General features: G+C 43.7%; 1 protein-coding gene across 3 annotated transcripts in view; it reads left to right on the top strand.

Annotated features, from left to right (window-relative positions):
- NOD1 (nucleotide binding oligomerization domain containing 1) overlaps window positions 1-24,965 on the top strand; it is a 102,224-nt gene that overhangs the window by 14,456 nt on the left and 62,803 nt on the right. For all 3 annotated transcript variants that reach the window (XM_068236254.1, XM_068236255.1, XM_068236252.1), the window contains exon 2: window positions 11,947-12,174. In XM_068236254.1, the coding sequence (XP_068092355.1) occupies window positions 11,998-12,174 (177 nt within the window). In that variant the 5' untranslated portion in view covers window positions 11,947-11,997. The remainder of the gene's footprint in view (window positions 1-11,946; window positions 12,175-24,965) is intronic.

Raw genomic sequence — 24,965 nt, 5'->3', positions numbered from 1 at the left:
GAGTTACGGTAATACAATTTACACACTATTTCAGGGTATAACTGCCACCATCCTACAGAAGGGTAGGAGTCCTAACTATACTGAGACTAATACCTGCAAATAAAAATGGTTAAACACACTCTATTTTGTCTAGCTATCAACAATAGTAGCAACTCTTCAGAAGCTAGAATTCTTTCAGTGTGGTTGAATAGCAGGTTTAGCTGAACAAATAAAACAACTTTTTAGAGTGGACGCAATATGGGGCCCTTGGAGGGCATACCTTTCTATAACTGGAAGTAACTGAACAGTAAAAATCTTAAGCTAAGCAGGCTTATTCTACAAGCATCTGCACAGGAGGGGCTCATCTCTCCTTCTTCTCGTCTCTTCTTCTATTTTCTTTCTTCTTTTCCTTCCTTTTATCTTCCTCCTCCTTTTCTGCCCCCCAATGCAGGGGAGATCTCTCCAGTCAATCCCCACAGCCTGGCGGGTTAGTGGGGGTCATAGACTTTTGCTAGACAGGGCCCTCAGAGGCAAGGAGCGGAGCTCGTCCTGGAGCCCTAACCTCCCTTTCTCCGCTATGAAAGGAAACTTAGTTCTCATAATATGTGATGACCTCTCATGTCTTCTTTATCTAAGATGATGTTGCAACAGACAAATTTTTTTACCTGTGAGTCATGAGAAATTGTCTAGATGAATGCCTTGCCTAGTGCTGTATACCGTATTCTGTTTTTCTTTGTTAAAACTCAATAAAAAGTTTGAAATAGAAAACAACTTTTTAGTTGTTTATTATTAATGCATGCAATATAAATAATTATTATATACAGAAAATCATTAAAATCAACAATTATAGAGACATAAGTAGCCAGTATGAAAATAAAAATGGAAGAAAATACTTAAGTTCATGTGGAAATATGTCCTTTCTGGGAAAACACGTGCAGCTCTTTGTTTCAGTTCAGGAGCCAAAGTTCAGACAAGATGGCTGCTGCTCGTCCTCACGGCAGCAGCAGGCTCACATGGAGATGGAATTGGAGAAATGAAGGAGGAGGCCCTGGCAAACACTTTTAAATAAACCACAATTTTGGGTGGAGTCTCAGGTTCAGCCCAGGGGCTGGACAGGATGCGGTTAACCTCCTGGGTGGGTTCCTAGTGCCCACCAAATATGACAGTTTTCATATCTTGGGTTACGCTTCCTGCACACACATAACAGTCACAGATTCATATTCCTCAGAAAATACAGAGTAATATGACATCTTGCATGAGTGTGTTAGGCTGTCCTGTACCCAAGAACAGTACCGGATTTCTGGGCAGGCCCCCAAGGCTGGGGACTAGGACGGGGATATGCAAAGGGCGCTGCGGGAGGAGAGCTGTCTACACAATCACACATGACAATTGTCCCCCTTCGATTAACAGCTCTCTGCTGTGCTGTGTACATTGAAACCTGTGCGTTTGTGCAGGCAGGGCAGCGGGCTGTTTAAATACAGGAAGTCTTGTGACTTAGGAACCAGAATAGAGATGGAGCAGAGAGAGACAGAGCGCAGCATATCGTATGGCAACTCAACCGTTCTCCTGCATTCTCTCCTGTGCAATTCACAGTAAGGTATTCTGTCACCTCCGTCCCCTATATCTGTCTCCCTTCTGCTAATTAACTCTTAGCAGAAGGGAGACAAATGTTAATGCCTACCTGGGGCATCTTCCAGCCCCCTTTAGTCCATTTTTTCCCTCCATTAGGTCCCTTCCATTCTCCTGTGGTGGAGTCCGCAATACAGCCAGGTTGCAGGCAATGGCACATGTGCGATCCCAGCCGTGCCTTCCCCCCTATCACGATTAAATAACTGGGAGTGTTCTGCGCAAATGCAATGACCATCTTTGTGAACTTCCCATGCACAGAATGCTCCCGGCAACAGACACGATCAGATGGTGCACACAGCCGAGAATGTGAATGCGCTGTGGCTCGTGACACAGTTAAGTCGCCAAATTTACTGGCCTGACAGAGGCAACACAGAGGGGGTCAGGAGGACAGCAAGTGGGCTAACAGACTACAGGGGGCTAAAAGAAGCCCCAGGTAAGTATAAATCCTTGTGGTTGTTTTGTCTCATCTCATCCCCAACCACCGGGCCGCGGCCCACTGCCGGTCCGTTGGCAGTTTCCAGCTGGGCCGCGGCGGGTCTGTCATCTTGCCCCTCCCCCCCGCGGCCGCCGCTTCTGTTACTTTATGAGCCGGCGGCCGCTTCCGGATTCCTCCATGCGCCGCGCTCCTTCATGAAGTACTATATCCTCCTATAACAGCAGCGCGTCTTGCGTCTGCTGTAAGGAGGGAAGGAGGCGGGGCAGGGGTTCCCATGGTAGCGGCGATGCATATCGCCGCTACAGGAAGCCGCTGCCCCGTCTCCTTCCCTCCTTACAGCAGACGTAAGACGCGCTGCTGTTATAGGAGGAGATAGTACTTCATGAAGGAGAGCGGCGCATGGGGGAATCCGGAAGCGGCCGCCCGCCCGCTCTTAAGGTAACAGAAGCGGCCGCCCGCCCGCTCTTAAGGTAACAGAAGCGGCGGCCGCGGGGCACCACCTACGCATACTGGGCACTATACTAGCCATGCTGGGGCACTATACTAGCCATGCTGGGCACTATACTAGCCATGCTGAGCACTATACTAGCCATGCTGGGACACTATACTAGCATTACTAGCCATGCTGGGACACTATACTAGCCATGCTGGGACACTATACTAGCTATAGCTGGGCACTATACTAGCCATGCTGGGCACTATACTAGCCATGCTGGGGCACTATACTAGCCATGCTGGGGCACTATACTAGCCATGCTGGGGCACTATACTAGCCATGCTGGGCACTATACTAGCTATAGCTGGGCACTGTACTAGCCATGCTGGGGCACTATACTAGCCATGCTGGGGCACTATACTAGCCATACGGGGGTACCATACTAGCCATGCTGGGCACTTTACTAGCCATACTGGGGCACTATACTAGCTATACTGGGGTAACTATACTAGCCTAGCCATGCTGGGCACTTTACTAGCATAGTATCCCTTTTGGTTTTAGTTCTTAAATAAATTTAACCTTAGATAGTATTTGTATATAGATAATCCCGTAGTGCAACGTCTCTGGATAATCCTGAAGTTTCCCGTAACATGCAATAATCGTCGCCTGTCGGGGATTGTAAAATGATCTCTGAGGTAACAATTCAGAGACTAATGCGATACAGAGGGTTCACTAGCCTTCAGGCAACCAATGCATTCTGTTTCTATGGAGGAATGCGGGCAGATGATGAATGGCACACGAGGGAGATGATTCCTGTGTATGCAGCGCTGAGGGGGCGGTCAGTGACAGCGCGCCTTGGGTGGTGAAAAGTACAAATCCGGCCCTGCCCAAGAACGGTCATACACCAATAACCGGATGGGGTATTGTTATGAATTTTATATCAGCACATTGGGCAGATTTTAAAGAATAAGACAATATTAATTTCATAGCTGTGCTATACACGGTTTCATTTAACAGACAGAAATCATAAAACACATGCATTTAAATCTGCTCTCCAGTGGTGCTGCACTGGCTACTGGATACCAGTGTTCCAGCAGCCCCCTGTGGAGCTAGCTTCCTTGCTACCCTTTCATGGCAGGGCAACCATATGGCAGAAGCAATTGACACATATCTGAGGGTCTGCCAGAGAGCAGAACCTTTGTTCCCAGGTGATTAAAAATAAACACTAACCTCTTGGGCATAAGAGTTTGTTCCTAGTTAATTACCAAATCAACAGAGTCACCCTGCACTTAGGTTAATGAGCTATTTCTCTGCTGAGAGAGGGAGAGACCCCAGGCTGGGCTGCAGGCAGCCCCTTGAGATTAAATCCAGATTCTATCGTTAATTGCAATCAGGCAGAAAATCGATTGCGATCGCATTCTTTCACGGTTCAAGGATGCCGTCTGTGGCAGCGAAACCATCCGTGACAATGGTTGCTTGGGACATTGCTGGTGTTACTATTTTGAAATTCCTATTCCCTCTCTGTCCTATTTTCCTACACTAAGTCCAGGCCCGAATTTACATCACAGGAGCCTATAGGCACAAATGTTCTGGCACCCTAGACTCTGCCCTCCATGAACCCACAGCCCTCCACTGAAAACGGGACAAAAGTATGCTGTTTGGCCCAGGTGTCACCTCTCTACTTCCCCTGCCCAGCGTAGTTAGTTAGGTAGTTAGGCACATGTGCCCCTTAATACTGAGGGTACTTCTGCCAACCTAGTACTAAGTAGCTAGATGTGCCCCCAAGTGTTAGGTAGCTAGTGATGCCCCAGACTGAAGGGAGCTCTCATCAGTGGAATGCCGAGAGCTGAGTGAGTAACCTCTCATTTACCCTCTACTGCATAGGGAAAGATGGAGAGAGGCACTTGGGGAGGAGAGTGAGCCGCCTTTTCATTATCAAGCACCCGTAGGCACATGCCTACAGTGCCTTATGAAAAATACAGCCCTGACTAAGCCAAATGCACCCTACACATAGTAGCCATACAGTAGTTAAGTAGCCATATTCCACAGGGGCAGGCACGGGAGCACAGCACCCATTGCACCCATTGTACAAGCCATGCTTGGACCCTTCTAAATACACATCAGATAGTGCTTCCAGAGGTATCAAGAGACTAAGACCATACAAAGAAAAGATTCCCTAGACCATAGACCATAACAGTGCTATCACCAGCTTGTGTATCTCCAACAGTAGGTGCTGTAGGTTCAACTGAGTGGAAAATGTGTCTAATCAAATAAGGCTTCCCTCTGTCAGCTGGTGAGAGTGCAATGTTAGTGTGTCAGTGTAATACAATACTTTCAAATTGCATTTTTATAAATACAGAGAGCACTTAGAATATTTTTTAACTTTATGTGCCACTGAATTCCTGGAACAGCTGTGTATCAGAAAGGAGAAGACTATTGTGACATCACCCATGATGGGTGATTGACCAAATGTTTGGGTCACAACACTTATGGTGCCATGCATGGTAAAAAAAAATTTCATTTTTATTTCGATTAGATAAATTTGTTCTATTATCCCGTTAGATAAAAAAAAAATTGCATGGTTGTTTTCGAGGTACCATACACGAACATTTGATTAGGTTGAAAATCCAGGGAAAATGATCGAATATGCAGAAAAATCAAATTGAGAAAAAAGATCGAGATAAAAAATAAAGTATTCGTTTTAATGAATTAGAATAAAGTTTTACCAGGCGCTTGGAGGGGATCAGCTATTACTACGAGCAGCGTGTAGTACTGAGGGGTCCCTTAAAACCTCATAAACAGCCAGAGAATACAAAAAACGTGTCTACACGCGCTTAAAGTTCAAATCTAATTTTTCTTTTTATTGGATAAAACTCCTCAATAAAAACCTCAATTACTTATACCAAATATTGCACTTTAAATAGTCACTCATTCAACCTGCACCACTCTTTCATGCACATACTAGAAGGGCCCTTCTAAAAAAAAGTCCGATGAACTCTTTAAAAATCAAAGTCAAATTGGTCAAAAAAATTAAAAGTGAAAAAAGATCAAAGAGATATCAGATAATGTATGGAGGACAAAAATGTTGCTTTCTCATGTAAAAGATATTGCTCAGTGTTGTCCTAGAGTAGTTCCCCTATGAAGTGTCCTATTGTACATCAGGTTTCCATCACCGCATAGGTTTGTTCTTCATTCAATATGGGTTACTCGTCCTAGTTCAATCTGTAAAAACAGAGGTGCCACACTCACAGTTTGGTCCGCTGATGTCCTCAGGTATTTGCAAGGTACCCTCAATGGCTCTCTCCGCCGTTGCAAGACCGAGACCGTCTGTTGTCAGACTACTCACGTTAGCGCTGGTCTCCAAGTGCCCGCCTACGTCACTTCCGTGTGGTAGACACAGTTGTCCGCTCGCCGCACTTCCAGCCGCTTCTCACTCGTATTGGATATGTTCGGGTGACGTCACCACCATAGAGTCCGCTGGAGCTTAATGCACAGGATACCGCTGCGCGCTTCTGCGGATAATCCAAGTTCCAGCAAGCTCCTTAAGCTTAGAGAGTGTATATATTTTTAAGAGTCTAAAACCTCAATGCATTTCAGCCACTTAGCGGTGGCCTTCCTCAGGAGGATTTTGTGAGTCTAAGGTCCCGATTCTCGTGGTTCTTAAATATCAACTCGCAGATCGTCCAACCCCCTTATTCATGGGGTCATAGGTCACAGTGGGCTGAGCAATTTTCTCTGATATTATCCCTATTATAAAAAATAAAATAAAAATGAAAATGAATATGAAAATAAAATAAAAACAAGCTAAAAACTCCGCTAGAGAGCGATCTGTATATAGACAAATTGCGTGCAAATACGTCATACAAAATTAGGCAAAAAGGAACCAGATCATCAATTAGGCAAAAAGTACCAGATCATCATTCCACTCACATACCCTTAAGCTTACATCCATATACACACATATCTACCCCAACCTCAGACATTAGTCTCCCAGTTCCCAACACCTTCCCCTCTATTTATATCCACAGGGTGTGTTCTATATTAGTCACTACCAACCTGAGTTTGCTGTTCCTACTCAAAAAAAAACAAAGAATTCCATTTCGCTATTCAGACCCTTGGGAATGATGGTGTCTAGCTGAAAGATCCACCTGGATTCATTCCGTGACATTTTCTTTATATAGTCCCCTCCCCTCCCACTGCGTTCTACAATCTCAAGGCCGAAAAATATGGTACCCCTTAAGATACCCCCATGTTGTTCCTTATAATGTTTAGAGAGCGGGTGTCCCTCACTCCTTTTAAGAATATTGTTAAAATGTTCCCCTACCCTACTCTGCAATGACCTCTTAGTTCTCCCAATATATCTTTTATTGCAGGGACATTGGATACAATAAATCACCCCACAAGTAGTGCAGGTAATGGGATCCCTAATCTTATATTTTACTGAGTCCATAGTTTCTACCTCCACTATTCTACCCGGATTGTTGGTCCTCTTGCAATTTAGGCACAACCCACATCTCATGAACCCTGCTCTACCCCTCCCCCTCCCACTATCCTCCCTCCCCTTGTTTTCATTGGCTGCAGTTGCAATAGATAATCCCAAATTGGGAGCCCTTTTGAATACCACCTCGGGAACAGGTGGTAATCGGTCACCAATAACCTTGTCCTCCCTCAACACATCCCAATGTTTGCGGATTAGGTTCGTGATTTTATTTGACTGCGATGTATATTGCAGGACTATACTAAAGTCATTATGTTCCCAATTCTGCTCCAATCTGGGACCCAACAGATCTTCTCGATCCCTTTCTCTGATGGCTATCTTAGCCTTTTCAATACTCTCAATACTTTCCAAGAGACAGTTCTGTAGTTCCTCCGCCTCCTGATCATAATCTGTAATGTTTATACAATTCCTGCGGAGTCTTGTGAACTGTCCCGTGGGGATATTATTTAACCATCGTGGTAGATGGCAGCTAGTGTATAATATATAGCTGTTAACATCCACAGGTTTATGGAATGTTTTGGTTTTCAAAAGATTTCCTTCTACACACAGTTCCAAATCCAGAAAATTTACAGTCTGTGCACTAATGTCTGCAGTAAATCGTATCATCCGATCATTGCTATTAATATCTCCAATAAATCTGTGCAACGTTGGGAGATCCCCCCTCCATATCATCAACACGTCGTCGATGAAACGGCGCCAAAGGACCAGGTCCGCACCGGGGCCCTGTGGCCCATAAATATGAATCCAGGTGGATCTTTCAGCTAGACACCATCATTCCCGGTTTCAATAGTTTTTTATTGAAGAATTTTTACACCATCATTCCCAAGGGTCTGAATAGCGAAATGGAATTCTTTGCTTTTTTTTGAGTAGGAACAGCAAACTCAGGGTGGTAGTGACTAATATAGAACACACCCTGTCGATATAAATAGAGGGGAAGGTGTTGGGAACTGGGAGACTAATGTCTGAGGTTGGGGTAGATGGATGTAAGCTTACGGGTATGTGAGTGGAATGATGATCTGGTACTTTTTGCCTAATTGATGATCTGGTACTTTTTGCCTAATTTTGTATGACGTATTTGCACGCAATTTGTCTATATACAGATCACTCTCTAGCGGAGTTTTTAGCTTGTTTTTATTTTATTTTCATTTTTATTTTATTTTTTATAATAGGGATAATATCGGAGAAAATTGCTCAGCCCACTGTGACCTATGACCCCATAAATAAGGGGGTTGGACTATCTGCGAGTTGATATTTAAGAAGCAGGGAGAATCGGGACCTTAGACTCACAAAATCCTCCTGAGGAAGGCCACCACTAAGTGGCTGAAATGCATTGAGGTTTTAGACTTTTAAAAATATATACACTCTCTAAGATTAAGGAGCTTGCTGGAACTTGGATTATCCGCAGAAGCGCGCAGCGGTATCCTGTGCATTAAGCTCCAGCGGACTCTATGGTGGTGACGTCACCCGAACATATCCAATACGAGTGAGAAGCGGCTGGAAGTGCGGCGAGCGGACAACTGTGTCTACCACACGGAAGTGACGTAGGCGGGCACTTGGAGACCAGCACTAACGTGAGTAGTCTGACAACAGACGGTCTCGGTCTTGCAACGGCGGAGAGAGCCATTGAGGGTACCTTGCAAATACCTGAGGACATCAGCGGACCAAACTGTGAGTGTGGCACCTCTGTTTTTACAGATTGAACTAGGACGAGTAACCCATATTGAATGAAGAACAAACCTATGCAGTGATGGAAACCTGATGTACATAGGACACTTCATAGGGGAACTACTCTAGGACAACACTGAGCAATATCTTTTACATGAGAAAGCAACATTTTTGTTCTCCATACATTATCTGATATCTCTTTGATCTTTTTTCACTTTTAATTTTTTTGACCAATTTGACTTTGATTTTTAAAGAGTTCATCGGACTTTTTTTAGAAGGGCCCTTCTAGTATGTGCATGAAAGAGTGGTGCAGGTTGAATGAGTGACTATTTAAAGTGCAATATTTGGTATAAGTAATTGAGGCTTATATTGAGGAGTTTTATCCAATAAAAAGAAAAATTAGATTTGAACTTTAAGCGCGTGTAGACACATTTTTGGTATTCGTTTTAATGGTTTATTCGATCGGAAGTGACCTTTTTTTCAACTGGAATCTTTTTTTTTTCAGCTCGAGCTGTATTTTACCTCAGATAGTTAACACAGACGGCAGTTGTAGCTCAAAGCATCTATTGAGCTGTATTTTTCCTCTTGAGTGGTTCAATTTATTTATTGTTTATTTATTACCTCAGAGCAACTATATAGGTGTGTTTTACCTCACAGTGTTGGGGGTTTTTTCGTGCTGAGGGAATTTTTACCACTGAGCGATTACAAATGTCTCTATTAACTAACAGGAAGAAGGCCAAAATTGCATTTGCATTGTACCTGTGGACTCTCCTTGATGAGGACAAACTTACTTTACTTTAGTTAAAAAAAAATATAACTATAATAAAATGATAATAATCCTACACATACTTCAATATTTAATCTTGTTATGAAGACAATACAAATAAAGATTACAGTCTTTGAAATATTCTTACAATTAGGATCTAAAAGATTTTTTCATACAATTTAACATACATGATACAAATACAACACACAATCATCAAAATGTTTCCAACATGTCCGATCAGATTTTTCTCGACAAAACGGGATAATCATTCAAATTTATTGATAAAAAAAAAAAGATTATTTTCGACTCTCATTTGATTCGATTGTTTAGATCAAATGAACGGGAAAATCGGATGTTTTTTTTTACCATGTATGGGCACCTTTAGGGTAAGAAGTGGTATTGGTCTGTGGTGACAGGATAACTTGTCTGTATCCAGAAACATAGTGGTAAAGGAACACTGTGCCTGAAGTCTTCATTGATTTTATTGATAGAAGCATATCGGTATTATAACCAAACTTCGAATTGCTTTCCCTAACCTACCTCTCACACTAACCCTCCCCCCTACTGACTCCTAACCCTAATCCCCAACCCCCCAACAATAATAGCTAATGGAAGCAAGGTTTGGCAACATAATAGCTGAACTCTGGGCGCCCTATCACTTACCTCCTTGTATATATATACGGCTACATAGAAGCTAAAGTCCATGCACCGCTTTCTCAATCCATAGACCAATATCCGGGGTTCTGCTGCCATCTGATAGACAAACCTGTGGAAACTGGCACTATTTAAGCCTCCTTTAATTCTGTTTGCACTCCCCACCGCTATGTATGCCACTACTTGTCGCTCACTCATAGTGGAGAAATTGCGGTCCATGTGGTGCCCAAACTTCCAGCCATAGGAAGGCACCCAGATTTCCCGATTCCCTTTCTAACAGCATTCCTTTTCCTTCATATTCATTTTAATTTTGAAAAAAAAAAGAAATGTATCAATTTAGGATGGGAACAAAGTGTACAGTTGAATACATTTTTCAGTAGAAAAATACATATATTTTACATAGATCTGTACATAAGGACAAATAAAAAAGGGATTTGGTTCCCAAAGAGAGACTGTCCCTCCAAAAAAGGGACAGCTGGGACAGTGTGGGCTGAGTAATGCTATGACCCTTGGCCAGGTAGTTGATGATCAGGACTTCAGTGTTTGACAAACGCTCTTTTTCCTTAGGATAGCCATCGTTATTATATTGGAAACTGACCTCCCTCCCTCCCTAAGTACCCACAAAATATTTGCACAACACATTTATTGGTTATTGCTTGCTGGTCCCTGATATTAGAGGTAGGCAGCAGCCATTAAAAGCTGTATATTTACAGTAGCTTACTGTAACAGCAGTCACATTGAATATTTACTTCCTCTTTCTTTCTTCTCTATACATGTAGTACATGCTGAAAGCTTTTCAGAAATGTTTTAGCCACGAAACACTATAGCATGACACATCTTGTAAGGCACTTGTGTAACAGGTTCTATGACAGCTTTATTTCTACTTGTGCAGCTCTCACAGAAATGGAACTGATCTGTGTCAGTATACACCATACAACAACAACTGGTCTGTGTCAGTATACACCATACAACAACAAGAGAAGACTAGTGAGTTACTTCGTGTCTATAGAGTAAACCATACTTTTTCTGTTAAATTGTTGGCCAGATTTTAGAACAAACCAGTTCTCCGCAGGGCCACACCCTTCATTATGCTGCAAAGAATTAGAGGAATTTTGGCTTATGTATCAGATATTTTCATTTACCGGAAGAGCTCTGCATTGAAGCAGGTTTCCTGTTTAGACAGAAAGCTATTCCCTGGTGTGAATGGGAACTATTTGAGCATTTTCTCCCCTACATAACAATTACAGTAGACCTTTGCCAGTTTATAATGGTTGGTAATAAGAGCAAACAGTGATGTAGTAGTGTTTGGATGGCTAGTAGTGTTGAATATGTGAGAAATAAAAGTGTGATAATAATCACAATTGCTTAGCACGCAAGCTTTGCAGGACTAAACGATAAAGGCCTGTACAGACATTCAATTACTGGTACCTGGAATGATTGCTGTACCAACACGCTGTTCAGCTCCAGTCAGGTAGCTAGTTCTGTTCTGTGGTGAGGGAGGTGGATGACTGGAACATGTTAAACTAGTGTTTTGTTTTGTTTTTTGTATTGGTAATTAAATGGATCACTGCGTGACCTCATGGGATACCTGTAGCGAAACTAGAGTTTGCCCATACGAGCTACAATATTCCATGTGCATAGATTTAGGCTCAAATCCCTGGCATGACATTATCTGAATGGAGTTTGTATGGTATCCCTGTGTTATGTGGGATTCCTCTCTGTGCTGATTTTCTTACATACCCGAAGCACAGTCATCAGGTCTCTAACAATAAAGAGTGAGCAGTCCTATCACGACATTAAAAAAATTCTACTGTATTATGCCTTGATGGTTTTCTGTCTACTTGTTGTATTGATACAGTTCCTTGTTTTATGTTTCTTTTCAGAGATACTTCATCAGATTTTATCATGCAGTTATTGTGAAGTTACATCATATTATGGAAAGCGGAGAGTGCCAGTGCATGTCTTATGTGCAGTTAATTAGACAGGGTCGGGAAACATTGGTTACTCAAATTGGAAACATCAAGTGCCTGCTTGAAAATTTAAAAAACAATGGCTACTTTTCAGAAGAAGATGCTGACATTGTCTTACAGTGTAAAACACGGGCAGATAAGGTAAGTTTCCAGGGAAAAAAGTAACAATTAATTAAACTTTCTTGCTAGTAAACCTCACATAAAAGACAATGGACCCATATGCAGTTCACTTTTCCTCCTTAGTTTTCCCTAAGTTGATATTTTCACACTTTGTCAATAAAATGCCTTTTTAACAACCCAGCAAGCAAAAAAATACACAAAATCATTTTGATAGTACTTTTACTACTACTTTTGGTACTATTTCAATTGTAAAATGCTGAAAAGTTATTTAAAAAAAAAAGATGAAAAAATATCACCAAGGAGAAAACGCAGGTGAAAAAGTGAATTGCATATGGGCCCATATATTATCTGTGATATGTAGTGCCCAATGGATAGTGCCGTGTTCTCTTCAGAAATCTTTTTCAGCCAGGGGGCATGAAAAAGTAGCCAAGTGGGGCGTGAGAGAGAAATACATGGTTGGCAATTCCATAAGAGCAAATTGGGCAGGTGCCTAGAGCCCCAGACGGGCTCCCACCCCCCCATTGATAGTGCTACCCAGGACCCATGCAGAGTATGCGTGCCCTGCCGATTGGGAGGTGTTTCTGGGTGGGAGAAATTATGCTGGGTGCTTCTGGGTGGGAGAAATTATGCTGGGTACTTCTGGGTGGGAGAAATTATGCTGGGTGCTTCTGGGTAAGAGAAATCATGCTGAGTGCTTCTGGGTGGGAAAAATTATGCTGAGTGCTTCTGGGTGGGAGAAACTATGCTGAGTGCTTCTGGGTGGGAGAAATTATGCTGGAAGAAATTATGCTGGGTACTTCTAGGTGGGAGAAATTATGCTAGGTACTTCTGGGTGGTAAAAATTATGCTGGGTGCTTCTGGGTGGGAGAATTTTTTTTTTCTCAATTAAATCTTTTATTGAGTAATCAAAAAAGTAGTAACATAATACAAACATACCAAATGGGTGGGAGAAATTATGCTGGGTGCTTCTGGGTGGGAGAAATTATGCTGGGTACTTCTGGGTGGGAAAAAATATGCTGGGTGCTTCTGGGTGGGAGAAATTATGCTGGGTGCTTCTGTGTGGGAGAAATTATGCTGGGTACTTCTGGGTGGGAGAAATTATGCTGGGTACTTCTGAGTGGGAAAAATTATGCTAGGTGCTTCTGAGTGGGAGAAATTATGCTGAACATTTATGGGTGGGAGAAATTATGCTGGGTACTTGTGGTTGGGAAAAATTATGCTAGGTGCTTCTGGGTGGGAGAAATTATGCTGAACATTTATGGGTGGGAGACATTATGCTGGGTGCACCCAACAGACACCACCACACATATATAGTTTGAAAGATTTTTATTGGGAAAAAACACAACAAAGAAACATACTGTAGTGTATTAGGAATAATCCCCATGGGGTATTCTACAGAAATTAACAGTCATGTTAAATGGTACCACCACACATACATAGCCAGCACTGTCATAACGGTATTTTTCACTCTATAAGACACACTTTTTCTTCCCACTAAGTGGGCAGAAAAAGTCCCTGCGTCTTATACGGTGAATGCAGGGAATCCCCGACTTACGAACGTCCGCCAATACGAACTGCTGACCCGTCGCCACATCGGGGATTCCCTACATGTGTGTCCCCACTCTGTCCGCGTACCTCCGCTCCCTCCCCATGTCTACTGCTCCCCCGTGTGTATAGTGGCAGCTGGCTTACCTAATCCACGGCGCCCACAGTGATTGCAGACCTCCTTCTCCACGCGGCTCACTCTAGTAATGGCTTGTGCTGATGGCACGATCAGCACAAGCTATTCACTAGGGGGAGCCACGCAAAGGAGAAGGAGGTTTGCAATCCCTGCGGGCGTCATGGATTAGGTAAGGTAAGCCAGCTGTTGCTGCACGCACGTGGGAGACATGGGGGAGAAAGCGGAGGCACGCGGGGGAGCGGGCACAACGCGGACAGAAAGGGACACAGACTGGGACAAAAGGAGACACAAGAGGACACATGGGGAGACATGGGGACACAAGAGGATACCATTTGGGAGAGAACATGTACATGACGCAACATGGACACACCAGGTTTGTTTGTTTTTTTTTGTTTCCCTGGTTTTTGCCTTCTAAACCTACTGTGTCTTATATTCCCAAGTGTCTAATAGAACAGAGTACAGAGTGCAATCTAGAAAGTAGTGGGGACTATAAATACATAAATAGTTCACACACAATGCAATTGGAACATCCAGCTACACAGGAATGGAATAGTTACATATTTTATGCATGATATGACAAAATCCAACAATACAGGTACAGTGCTGCCTATAATTATTCATACCCCTGGAAAATTTTGCCTTAAAGTGGCTGATAGTGTACTGGTTAAGGGCTCTGCCTGTGACATGAGAGACCAGGGTTCAAATCCTGGCTAGGTCAAGTACCTATCAGTAAAGAGTTCAATGCAAGACTCCCTAACACTGCAGGGTGGCCTCCTGAGCGCGTCCCAGTGGCTGCAGTTCTTGAACGCTTTGAGTCCGAAAGGAGAAAAGCGCTATACAAATGTTCGGATTATTAGTAAAGTTATTTTTTGATGGGAAATGTCATAGGGATCTCCCAAAAGATAAGCCGATGTACAAGAGGCATTATTGTGAAAACAAAACAAAACATTTCTCAGCTTTTATTTACATTTGAGCAAAAAGTGCCCAGTCCAAAATTATCCATACCCTTCTCAATAATCAATAGAAAAGCCTTCATTAGCTATTACAACAATCAAACGCTTCCTATATTTGCAGACCAGCTTTTTGCATGTCTCCACAGGTATTTTTGCCCATTTATCTTTAGCAATGAGTTCTAAATTTTTCAGGTTGGAAGGTCTTCTTGCTATTAGCCTGATCTTTAGCTCCCTTCACAGATTCTCAATTGGATTCAAATCAGGACACTGGCTAGGCCACTCCAAAACGTTAATGTTGTTTTCTGCCAATCATTTCTTCACCACTTTTGCTGTGTGTTTTGGGTCATTGTCATGCTGAAATGTCTACTGGTGTCCGAGGCCAAGTTTCTCTGCAGACTACCTAATGTTGTCGTCGAGAATCCTCATGTATTGTTCTTTTTTCATGGTGCCGTTTACTGTAATAAGGTTCCCTGGTCCATTGGCTGAAAAACACCCCCAAAGCATTAGGTTCCTACCACCATGTTTGACAGAGGAGATGGTGTTCTTTGGGTTAAAGCTTCTCCTTTTTTATGCCAAATGAAGGAAACATCATTGTGTCCAAACAATTCAATTTTTGTTTCATGTGATCATAACACAGAAGATTAGAAGTCTTCTTCTTTTGTCCAGATGAGCATTTGCAAAGGCCAAGCGAGCTTTTGTGTGCCTTATCTGGAGAAGTGGTGTCCTCCTTGGTCTGCATCCATGGAGCCCAGCAGTGTGCAGTGTCCGTTGGATTGTCTGCCTTGAGAGATTGTCACCAGCAGAGCCCAGATTCACTAGGATGGCCTTGGTGGTGATACTTGGATTCTTTGTCACCTCTCTCATTATCTTCCTGGCCAGCATAGGTGTCACTTTTGGCTTCCGAACACGTCCTCTGAGAATTTGCACAGTGCGGAACATCTTGTATTTTTTAATAATACTTTGCACTGTAGCCACTGGAACTTGAAAACATTTAGAAATGGCCTTGTATCCCTTTCCTGACTTGCGAGCAGCCACATTGTTTAGCCGCAGGTCCTCACTGAGCTCCTTTGTCTTATGGCCCATACTCACGGGCGAGAAATGTGGCCTGTCGCCAGCACACGTGAGCGTGTGGGCGACAGGCCGGCGACAGCTTCTCGCCAGGTCCCTCCGCGTACACACGCGGAAGAGGGACCAGCGGCAAGGCGGAAGCTGTCGCTGACGTTCCTCCTCCCCCCGCCGGAAGCTCCATGTACCTACATGGAGGTTGCTGTCGCTAGTCCGCGTACTCACGCGGACTAGCGACAGTTGCGGCGGGGGGGCAGCGGCGACTGTCGCCATGCGATTGAAAGTTTCAATCGCATGGCGACATGAGCGGCGGGCGACAGTTCGGGGTGCGCGCGTGTGCGACGGCCCATACTCACGGGCGACCTGTCGCCGCAACACGCGCGCGCCACGTGTTGAGGCGACAAAAGTCCCTCGTGAGTATGGGCCATTAGCCATGACTGTCCACAAAGGAACTGCAGAGAGCTTCTGTTTTTCACCTGTTGAGTTGATTAAAATAGCTGTCCCCAATTAATCAGGGTAATTAGGATGCTTTAGAACAGCTTGGACTGTTATGGTAAATAACTTTGGATTTTCCCAAAGACTGTGACAGTTTGTGAAGAGTATGAATAATTTTGGACTGGACACTTTTTTTCCACAATAATGCCTCTTGTGCATCGTCTTATGATCTTTTGGGAGACACCTATGGCATTTCCCATCCAAAAATGACTTGCTGGTTGAATAAAAGTAACTTTAAGTCAATATTTTCCAGGGGTCTGAATAATTATGGGCAGCACTGTACCTATTTATTTGGTTAAATAAACACCACAGAAACAAGAAGCATTAAAGCAAACCTGAAATAAAAAATTAAGTCAAAATAAACATACACATTGTCATACTTACCTCCTTCGTAGTCTGCATATCAATCTCTTTCTCCTCTTCTGTGTCCTGTTGTTATCCTGATTGAAGATCTCCGACAAACAATGCCGCACACGTCGCAGGCAGAGCCCCCCATATCATGGACCTTGTGAGCTGGTAGCTCAGAGTGTTGAACCCAATGCGGTTTTATTAGTGCAAACAATAAGTACATGTGCCATATGCCTGCATTTTACAGCAGTATTGTGGCTGTACAGCGATCCCTGGCAAAAGCAGTGCAACTTGCTCCAGGGTTTCTAAGTGGTAATTATGCGTTGCATACTGACCACCATCATGTAATATTGTCAGGAAATTCACTGCTCTTTCTCTTGATATATGTAAATTTTCACTACTAATGGATAGATTTTCTCAAAAACTACAAGTTCTTGGAGGCATGGTGGCAGGACGTGTTTGCTGAGAGCTCCACTCATCAGGCAGGAAATCTTCCCTTACCCAGGCTCCTAATTGGGCAAACACCGGCCTAGATCCCCTTCTGCTTCCCCTGAGGCTTCGGATATCTCTTCCAGCCAGATCTGGGCACCAAAAACAGCAGCTCCATCAAGCAGCCCTGCAACAAGGTAGGCCAGATCGGCCACGAATCAGGCTCAATACCGCTCTCCCTGGGCTCCATCCTCTCTTGAATCATAGCCCAAAGGGTGCCCAACACACCCCCCTTCCACAACAGGGCTTTAAAACTCCCAGGGGAGCCCAGCGCCGGACTACCGCGCCAGACCTGCACTTCCGGTCGGCCACACTCACAAATTGAGGCCCAGGCTTCAACAGGCAGACTAGGCCTCAAAATCCAAAAACTTGCAGATAGAGTCTTTGGAGTGTCCCTGACATACCAGCAGCCTTTATTCTCTCCCCAAGGACTTAGAAACGTTATTAGAGTAGAGGGAAGTACTAACTATCTGAAGCTCTAGTTGTACCTACTACTCCAGGCCTCACTCAATAAAAAACTGCATTCAAGCCTCCTTGGAAGCCTGAAATCTTCCAAACACCTTCCCAGTCTCCCTAAACATTCAACTTCAATAAATCTGCAGCAGCATTTGGGAGACATTGGAGGAACAGATGAATATTTGTAAATTAATATAAATATGACATAAAGGGGGCGGAGCCGGACATGGCGCGGTGAAGACGTCTCTGCACAGAGCTCCGGGCAAATCGCTCCTTTTAACCTGGTATGGAGGCTCCTGCCGACCAGCTGGCCAACACTGAAACACCTAATACGAAGGGGAACAGACGAGCAAACAAACAAGCCTCGGCAACCCCGGCAAATCCCACTACTTCAGTGGCAAAGTACTTCACAGGTCCAACCACGAGACACATGACGGACAAGATGGCGGAGGCCTCTTCCTTATTGAAACAGACTCCCAAACAGACAGAAGCTGGTAGCTCTAAAAATCTAGAGGAGATTTGGGAATTCCTCAGAAGCCTCCCTACAAAACAAGACATGGAAAGACAAACGGAACAGCTCCAACATACGACCAAGTCTGAAATAGCGAATCTGCGCACTGACCTCGCCGCCATATCTGACAGAGTGACAGGCACTGAAAAAGACATCACAGACCTTCAGTCGGAGCTCCGCAAGCTGAAAGAAGCCCAGGAAAAGCAGACAAGCCTACAGACTCTCTTTAGATCCCAAATAGAGGATTTACAAAACCGTAGCAGACGGAATAATATCCGCTTGAGAGGCCTACCGGAAGCCACTAGATCCGAAGACCTGATCCATACGGTTAGAGCGATCTTTGAGTGCTTGCTGGAACGCCCTCAGCCTACTCCGATTAGGGTGGATAGAGTCCACAGAGCCCTCCGCCCGACACCACAAGGCTCGGCACCACCACGCGATGTAATCTGCAGAATACACTACTTCGATGTAAAGAATGAAATAATGGCGGCTGCCCGCAAACATGGGCCGGTCGATTTTGACGGAGCATCTATTACTCTATATCAGGACCTGGCACCCTTTACACTGGCGCAGAGAAGAGCAATGCACCCCCTTCTGCAAGCCCTGAAAGAGCATGAATTCACATATAGCTGGGGCTTTCCGTTCCACTTGTTTGCAAAAAAGGACTCCTGTTTCGCAACCCTACGAGCACCTTCTGAGCTGGCAGATTTCTGCAAAACGCTGGGGATCCCTGAGGTAGCCCTCCCGCTTTGGGACCCAGACACTTTGCTTTTAAGTGGCCCCCCGAAACCAGCTAAGTCTGCAAGGAGAAACAACCCGATGTCGTGAGTATGTGTTGCACTCACTATCAATGTAAAGTTGTCACTGTCTCTCTCATTGACTGCTGAGGGGTTTTTTTTTTGTTGTTGCTGTTTTTGCTCTGACTTATACAAGATTTTTCCTTGTAATGTCAGTACCCATATCTGCTCTCCCCATGAGCTAGAGTCTACAACCTGGCTCCTTCCCCTGAGAGAATGGAATAAGAAGCTTCTAATGCAACCCGTACACATGTTAAGTATTGTCACCTTCATTGCCCCATGATCTCTGCTGAACATGCTGTGCTCCCACTTGCCATAAGATATGTTGCTCTTTAAGGATATGCTATCTGGCGATGGCCATCTATTCTATAAAAAGTCTTAATACAGGTGTAGGCCCTTTAAGGAGGACATGCTTCACTTAGGCCTCACAGCATAGGGGCCCTCCGAGATGACATGGTCTACTTTAGGTCTCAGTTCAAAAGACTTAACTGTGAACTATCGCACAAACTCAAATTGCTCCTGCAACCACAGAACTTATCATGGGACATCGGCAATCGGTTGTTCCCCATCTCATATTTCCCAGATCTCGGAACTTACTGGGAGCAGTTTTCCAGATTTTTGTTTTGTGGTCTCCCTTTAATTGTGCTTATCTTTTTGAAGTTCTGGATATATACGTATCTTGGATAAGGAGCTCATTATTTGTGACGTATGTTAACCCTGCTGCAGTCTCAAGTTTCTGTTTCGTAGCTTGTTTATACTCATTTCGTTGAAATGCTTTGCCACTTTTTTACATTTTTGCCTGATGTTATAATGCATTTTGCACTGCTGTATTAATGTGCTCTCATGATATGGTGTTGGCTGGCTGGATTCTCTTGGGGCCCTCATGTTATTTTGCATTCTGAGTGCCCGGAGTCTCTGGCTAACCCGTTGTGTTCACCCCGTTACCCTCACATGGACGCCCTTAGGGCGACTAAAACACCTACTGCTAAAAATATGTGTTATTTAGCCTATATAGGGCTCATACAGTGGTTGGCAATGATTGCCAACATCTTCATCTTATATACCTCCTCTCTTTCTTCATCGTCTTTACTCTCTCTCTCTTTTGTCTTTTTCTCTCCTTCAAAAGACACACTTCCCTTGGAGTTAAATTGCATCCTATGTTTTGATGTTCATTAAGGTACAATCTGTCAATGCCAGGGGTTTAAATATCCCAGAGAAGCGCAGAGCACTGTTACGCTCTTTACATAAACAGCGAGTTCAAGTGGCATTCCTGCAGGAGACGCATTTCAAGGGCCCAACCCCTCCTAAACTAACAGATAAGTATTTCACAAAAGCATATTTTAGTTCTTCCCCTGACTCTAAAACCAAAGGGGTTGCTATCCTTTTAGCTAAAACCATTGAATTGTCTCAACTGCAGGAGTGCCACGACTCAGCTGGAAGATTCTTATTCATCAAGGGTACTCTTCTACAACGTAGATTTACCTTTGGGACTTTATATGCCCCCAATAGCGGTCAACCGGCCTTTTTGACCAGGGCACTGGAGGCACTAGACTCTTTCTCGGAGGGCAGCGTTATCCTGGGGGGAGACTTCAACATTGTGCTGGATCCCACTTTGGATAATTCTGCAGGTCGGAGCTCTCTCTCAATCAAGGCCCTTAGGCAATGCAAGACCCAATTGTCTAAAAGACAGCTAATTGATGTATGGCGGACCCAGCATCCCACCTCGAGAGATTATTCATTTTTTTCTAAATTGCACAATGTTTACACTAGAATTGATTTTATATTAATTTCCCAGAGCCTTCTCTCTGAGCAGATGTCGACCGATATAGGGCAATCGGTTCTCTCGGACCATGCCCCAGTTACGCTTTCCATAGGAATTAGGCCCAAAACACACCTACCACATACCTGGCGCCTTAATATCTCCTTATTACAACAACCTGAAATCAAACAAAGGATTTCTTCCGCATTAGAGAGATACTTTTCTATTAATGACAATGAAGAGGTGTCTCTCCCCACATTGTGGGAAGCCCACAAATGCGTAATTAGGGGTCATTTTATTCAGGAAGCCAGTCGTCTGAAGAGGGAAAGGGATGAAGCAATTGCCAAAAGTTTAAACCTGATTAGAGATCTGGAGACGAAACATAAAAACTCCCTATCAGGGACCGAACTAGCTACTTTAGAGTCAGAAAGAGACAAACTTAAGGGCCTGCTCCTCTTTAAGGAAAAACTGATTGCTACCAAATGTAGACGGGTGTTCTACGAGTGTGGTAACAAGTGTGGCAGATACTTGGCTAAAGCTCTCAAAACGCAATACTCTTATTCCAATATTTCCAGCATTACTGATTCTAAGGGTCGTAAATGTGTCAAAAATGAAGAGATTGCTGAGGCCTTCTGCACTTTTTACCATACTTTATATAACTTAAAGGACAACCTCTCCACCAATATAGCTCCCTCCCATAAAAACGATATTATCCAATATCTACTCAAATCAGGAATGCCCTCTCTCTCAGAAGATATAACCTCTGAATTAGAAAACCCTATTACTGAAGATGAGATCAGACAGGCTATTAAAGAGACCCCAACGGGTAAAGCCCCCGGCCCTGATGGCCTTCCTGTAGACTATTATAAGTCATTTAAACAAATCCTCTGCCCTTACCTTGTCAAGGTTTTCAATAGTATTACACCTGAAGAAGGAGAACCATCCAGTCTTCCCAGAGACATGTTATCAGCCCATATTACAGTCATCCCAAAAGCAGGAAAGGACGCCACCTTGTGCTCTAGCTATCGCCCAATCTCGCTCTTAAATGTAGATCTAAAAATCATGGCAAAAGTTTTAGCCAATCGCCTGTCCCCTTATATGCCATCCCTGATTCACTTTGATCAGGTAGGTTTCATTGCTGGGCGAGAGGCACGAGACAACACCATACGCACTCTAGATACCATTGAGTGGCTTCAACGCAAGGGATCCCCAGCTCTACTCCTGTCTACAGATGCTGAAAAAGCTTTTGACCGGGTGGACTGGGGATTCCTGGAAGAAACACTTAAACACATTGGTTTAAGACATAATATGCTGGCCCGTATCCTAGCCCTTTATAGAGGCCCATCCGCTCACGTGAAGGCAAATGGTGTTGTCTCGGGCCCTTTCTCGATATCTAATGGTACCAGGCAGGGCTGTCCCTTCTCTCCCTTAATTTTTGCCCTCACCATTGAGCCCTTTTTATGCTCTATTCGCAAGAACGGAGACGTTAGGGGGGTTACAATCTCTAGGGATGAGCACAAGGTGGCGGCCTATGCTGATGACCTTTTATTCTATCTCACAAGCCCGATCATCTCACTACCTAATTTACTAGGCGAACTAAAAAATTACAAAATGCTTTCTAATTATAAAATCAACCTTGACAAGTGTCAGGCCATGGGAATTTCCCTACCTTCATCTCTTGCCAACCAATTACGGTCTAATTTTCCATTTAAATGGGCATCCTCGGCACTTGCCTATCTAGGTGTTCAAATACCTTCTGACCTTAGTTACACATATCAGTTGAACTTCCCTCCACTCTTACGTAAACTCTCACTCGATCTCCAGGACTGGAACAGGCCTCATTTTACCTGGTTTGGCCGAATAAACATCATTAAAATGAACATAATGCCCCGACTTTTATATTTATATCAGGCTCTTCCTATCACGCCTCCCCCTGAACACTTCAAACAAATTAAAAGGCTATTCCTGAATTTCATTTGGCGCAAGAAACCCTCTAGGATTAAATACGCTGCTATTACCTTATCAAAAGAGCAAGGAGGCCTTGCAGTTCCAGATGCAAGAAAATACCATGCAGCAGCTGCTCTAACGCGTGTTGTAGACTGGCACAGGCATTCTGCTCAGAAGAGATGGGTTCAGGTGGAATCAGCCCTGACATCAAATGACCTTAGCTTACTGCCCTGGTTTACTCAAGTCCCTCCTTCATCCTCAGTAGCGGTTAAGGCGTCTCTCAGTGCCCTGGTCAAATTTCGCTCTAGCGCAGACCTTTCCCCTTGGCCATCTCCTCTAATGCCAATTCTAGACAATCAGTTATTCAAACCAGGCTGCCACAGTAATGCATATATTGAGTGGAGAATGGGCTCTCACCTCAGGGCCAGAGACCTCATCGGGGAACAGACTTGGTACACGTTACAGCAGATCCAAGAATCTCGTAGCTGTCCCTTCTTAGACCCCTGGAGCTTACTCCAGTTCACTCACTTCTTAAGCTCGACTGGATCCCGGGAAGCCTTTTCCAGATCCCTCACCCCCTTTGAGTCTCTCTGCATGGGCTCAGGCCCAATTAGAAAAACTCTATCTGCAATTTACCAACTTTTGTCCTCAGATGGGGCCTGGTCCAAATCTTTGAAAGAGAAATGGGAATCAGATCTCCAGAGGTCTTTCACAGATAAGCAGTGGGATAAAATAATCTTAATCAACCACACATCTGCTATATCCTCGAGAATTCAAGAATCAAATTACAAAATCCTGACTCGGTGGTATTTGACGCCCACCAGACTACACAAAATTTATCCCACTGCTGATCAGAAATGTTGGAGATGTCAGCAACATAATGGTACCCTGCTACACATCTTCTGGCACTGCCCACTAATTAGGAGCTTCTGGTCGGAAGTCCAAATCTGTATAAAAGAACTTACGGGTGCAGACCCAGTACCAGATCCTGCCTTCTATCTTTTATACCACACTGACAAACCGCTCAAAAAAATAAAAAAGTCTCTGATGAAACATCTTCTACAGGCTGCGAGAGTTTTGATCGCCAGACATTGGAAGGATACTAAACCACCTTCCATCTTTGAGTGGATTTCTGAACTCAAATTCATATGCGAGATGGAATCTCTTACTGCAGCAATTCATCGAACTGATGAGCAACACTCTCGCACCTGGATGCCCTGGCATGAATTCCTTGAATCAAATAGCTTCAGATCTCTGCTGGCTGGAGCTGACTCGTAACTAAACATAAATATAATCCTATATCTCCTGGCATGACAACCTTTCTAATTCTGGATAAGGCACAATGGTTTCACAGCGCAAGGGTTAGTGTGTCCTAATTCCTCTCCATTTTCTTTTTCTTCTTTCCTGCTACCTTTTCTATATATTCTCTTCTATAACCTTTTGATCTAGGTAATCAGTTGATTTGTTATGGTGCACTGGGTCGGTCACGGTTTCTGCCGCTCAATATATATATACTCACCTCTCCAGGTTGCCGGACTGTAGCCCCCTTGGTCCAAATGTTGGTCTTTCATATATGGTGTCCTGGGATGTATGATCCCACTGGGCTCCTGGGTCACCACAGCCCCTAAATTCCCCTTATGGACCTGGCGGCAACTCTCACTCACATTATATACCTTTTGTCGAGAGCGAGGAGTTTGTTCCTCTCTACCCGACAACCCACAGTCCGTTTGGGCAATAGACAGTCCATGACCGACTCCAGCTCCTCCATTCATACAAGATGGCCATATATACCCTAATCTCAAACAGCGCTGGCTTGCTGTAACTTCATGTGTTTATTGTTATATACGTGCCCACACAAGAATGTACCTAATAGTTATGTTACTGTATGCTCTGTTTTATAACTCTATATCTCAAAAATAAAGAATTAAAAAAAAAAAAAAAAACTACAAGTTCTTTTTGAAACTTTTTTCCCTTTAACATACCTTGTAAATGTGGTGATTTTAGCCTGTATGGAGGTTTTGCTATAAAGAACCACTATCATGAAAAATTGTAAAATGTAAAATACATGAAAATGCATAAATAAAAAGTAAATTTCTCCGACTGTAAAATGTGCCATAAATTAACCACTTCAGGATCACAGTTTTTTTCCCTTAAAAACCAAAACAATTTTCACATTTCAGAGCTCCTCCTATAACTTCAGCGATACATTTATTGTTACTTATCACACTGAAATTATCTATATATTGTTTTGGTTTTTTCCCCCAGAAATTAGGTTTTCTTTGGGTAGTAGTTTTTGCTATGAATTTGTTTA

The sequence above is a fragment of the Hyperolius riggenbachi genome, chromosome 5 (genome assembly GCF_040937935.1).
Source record: "Hyperolius riggenbachi isolate aHypRig1 chromosome 5, aHypRig1.pri, whole genome shotgun sequence".
NCBI classification, from domain to species: Eukaryota; Metazoa; Chordata; class Amphibia; order Anura; family Hyperoliidae; genus Hyperolius; species Hyperolius riggenbachi.
The sequence above is the reverse complement of the archived record's forward strand: the minus strand, read 5'-3'. Positions and strand labels throughout refer to the sequence as shown.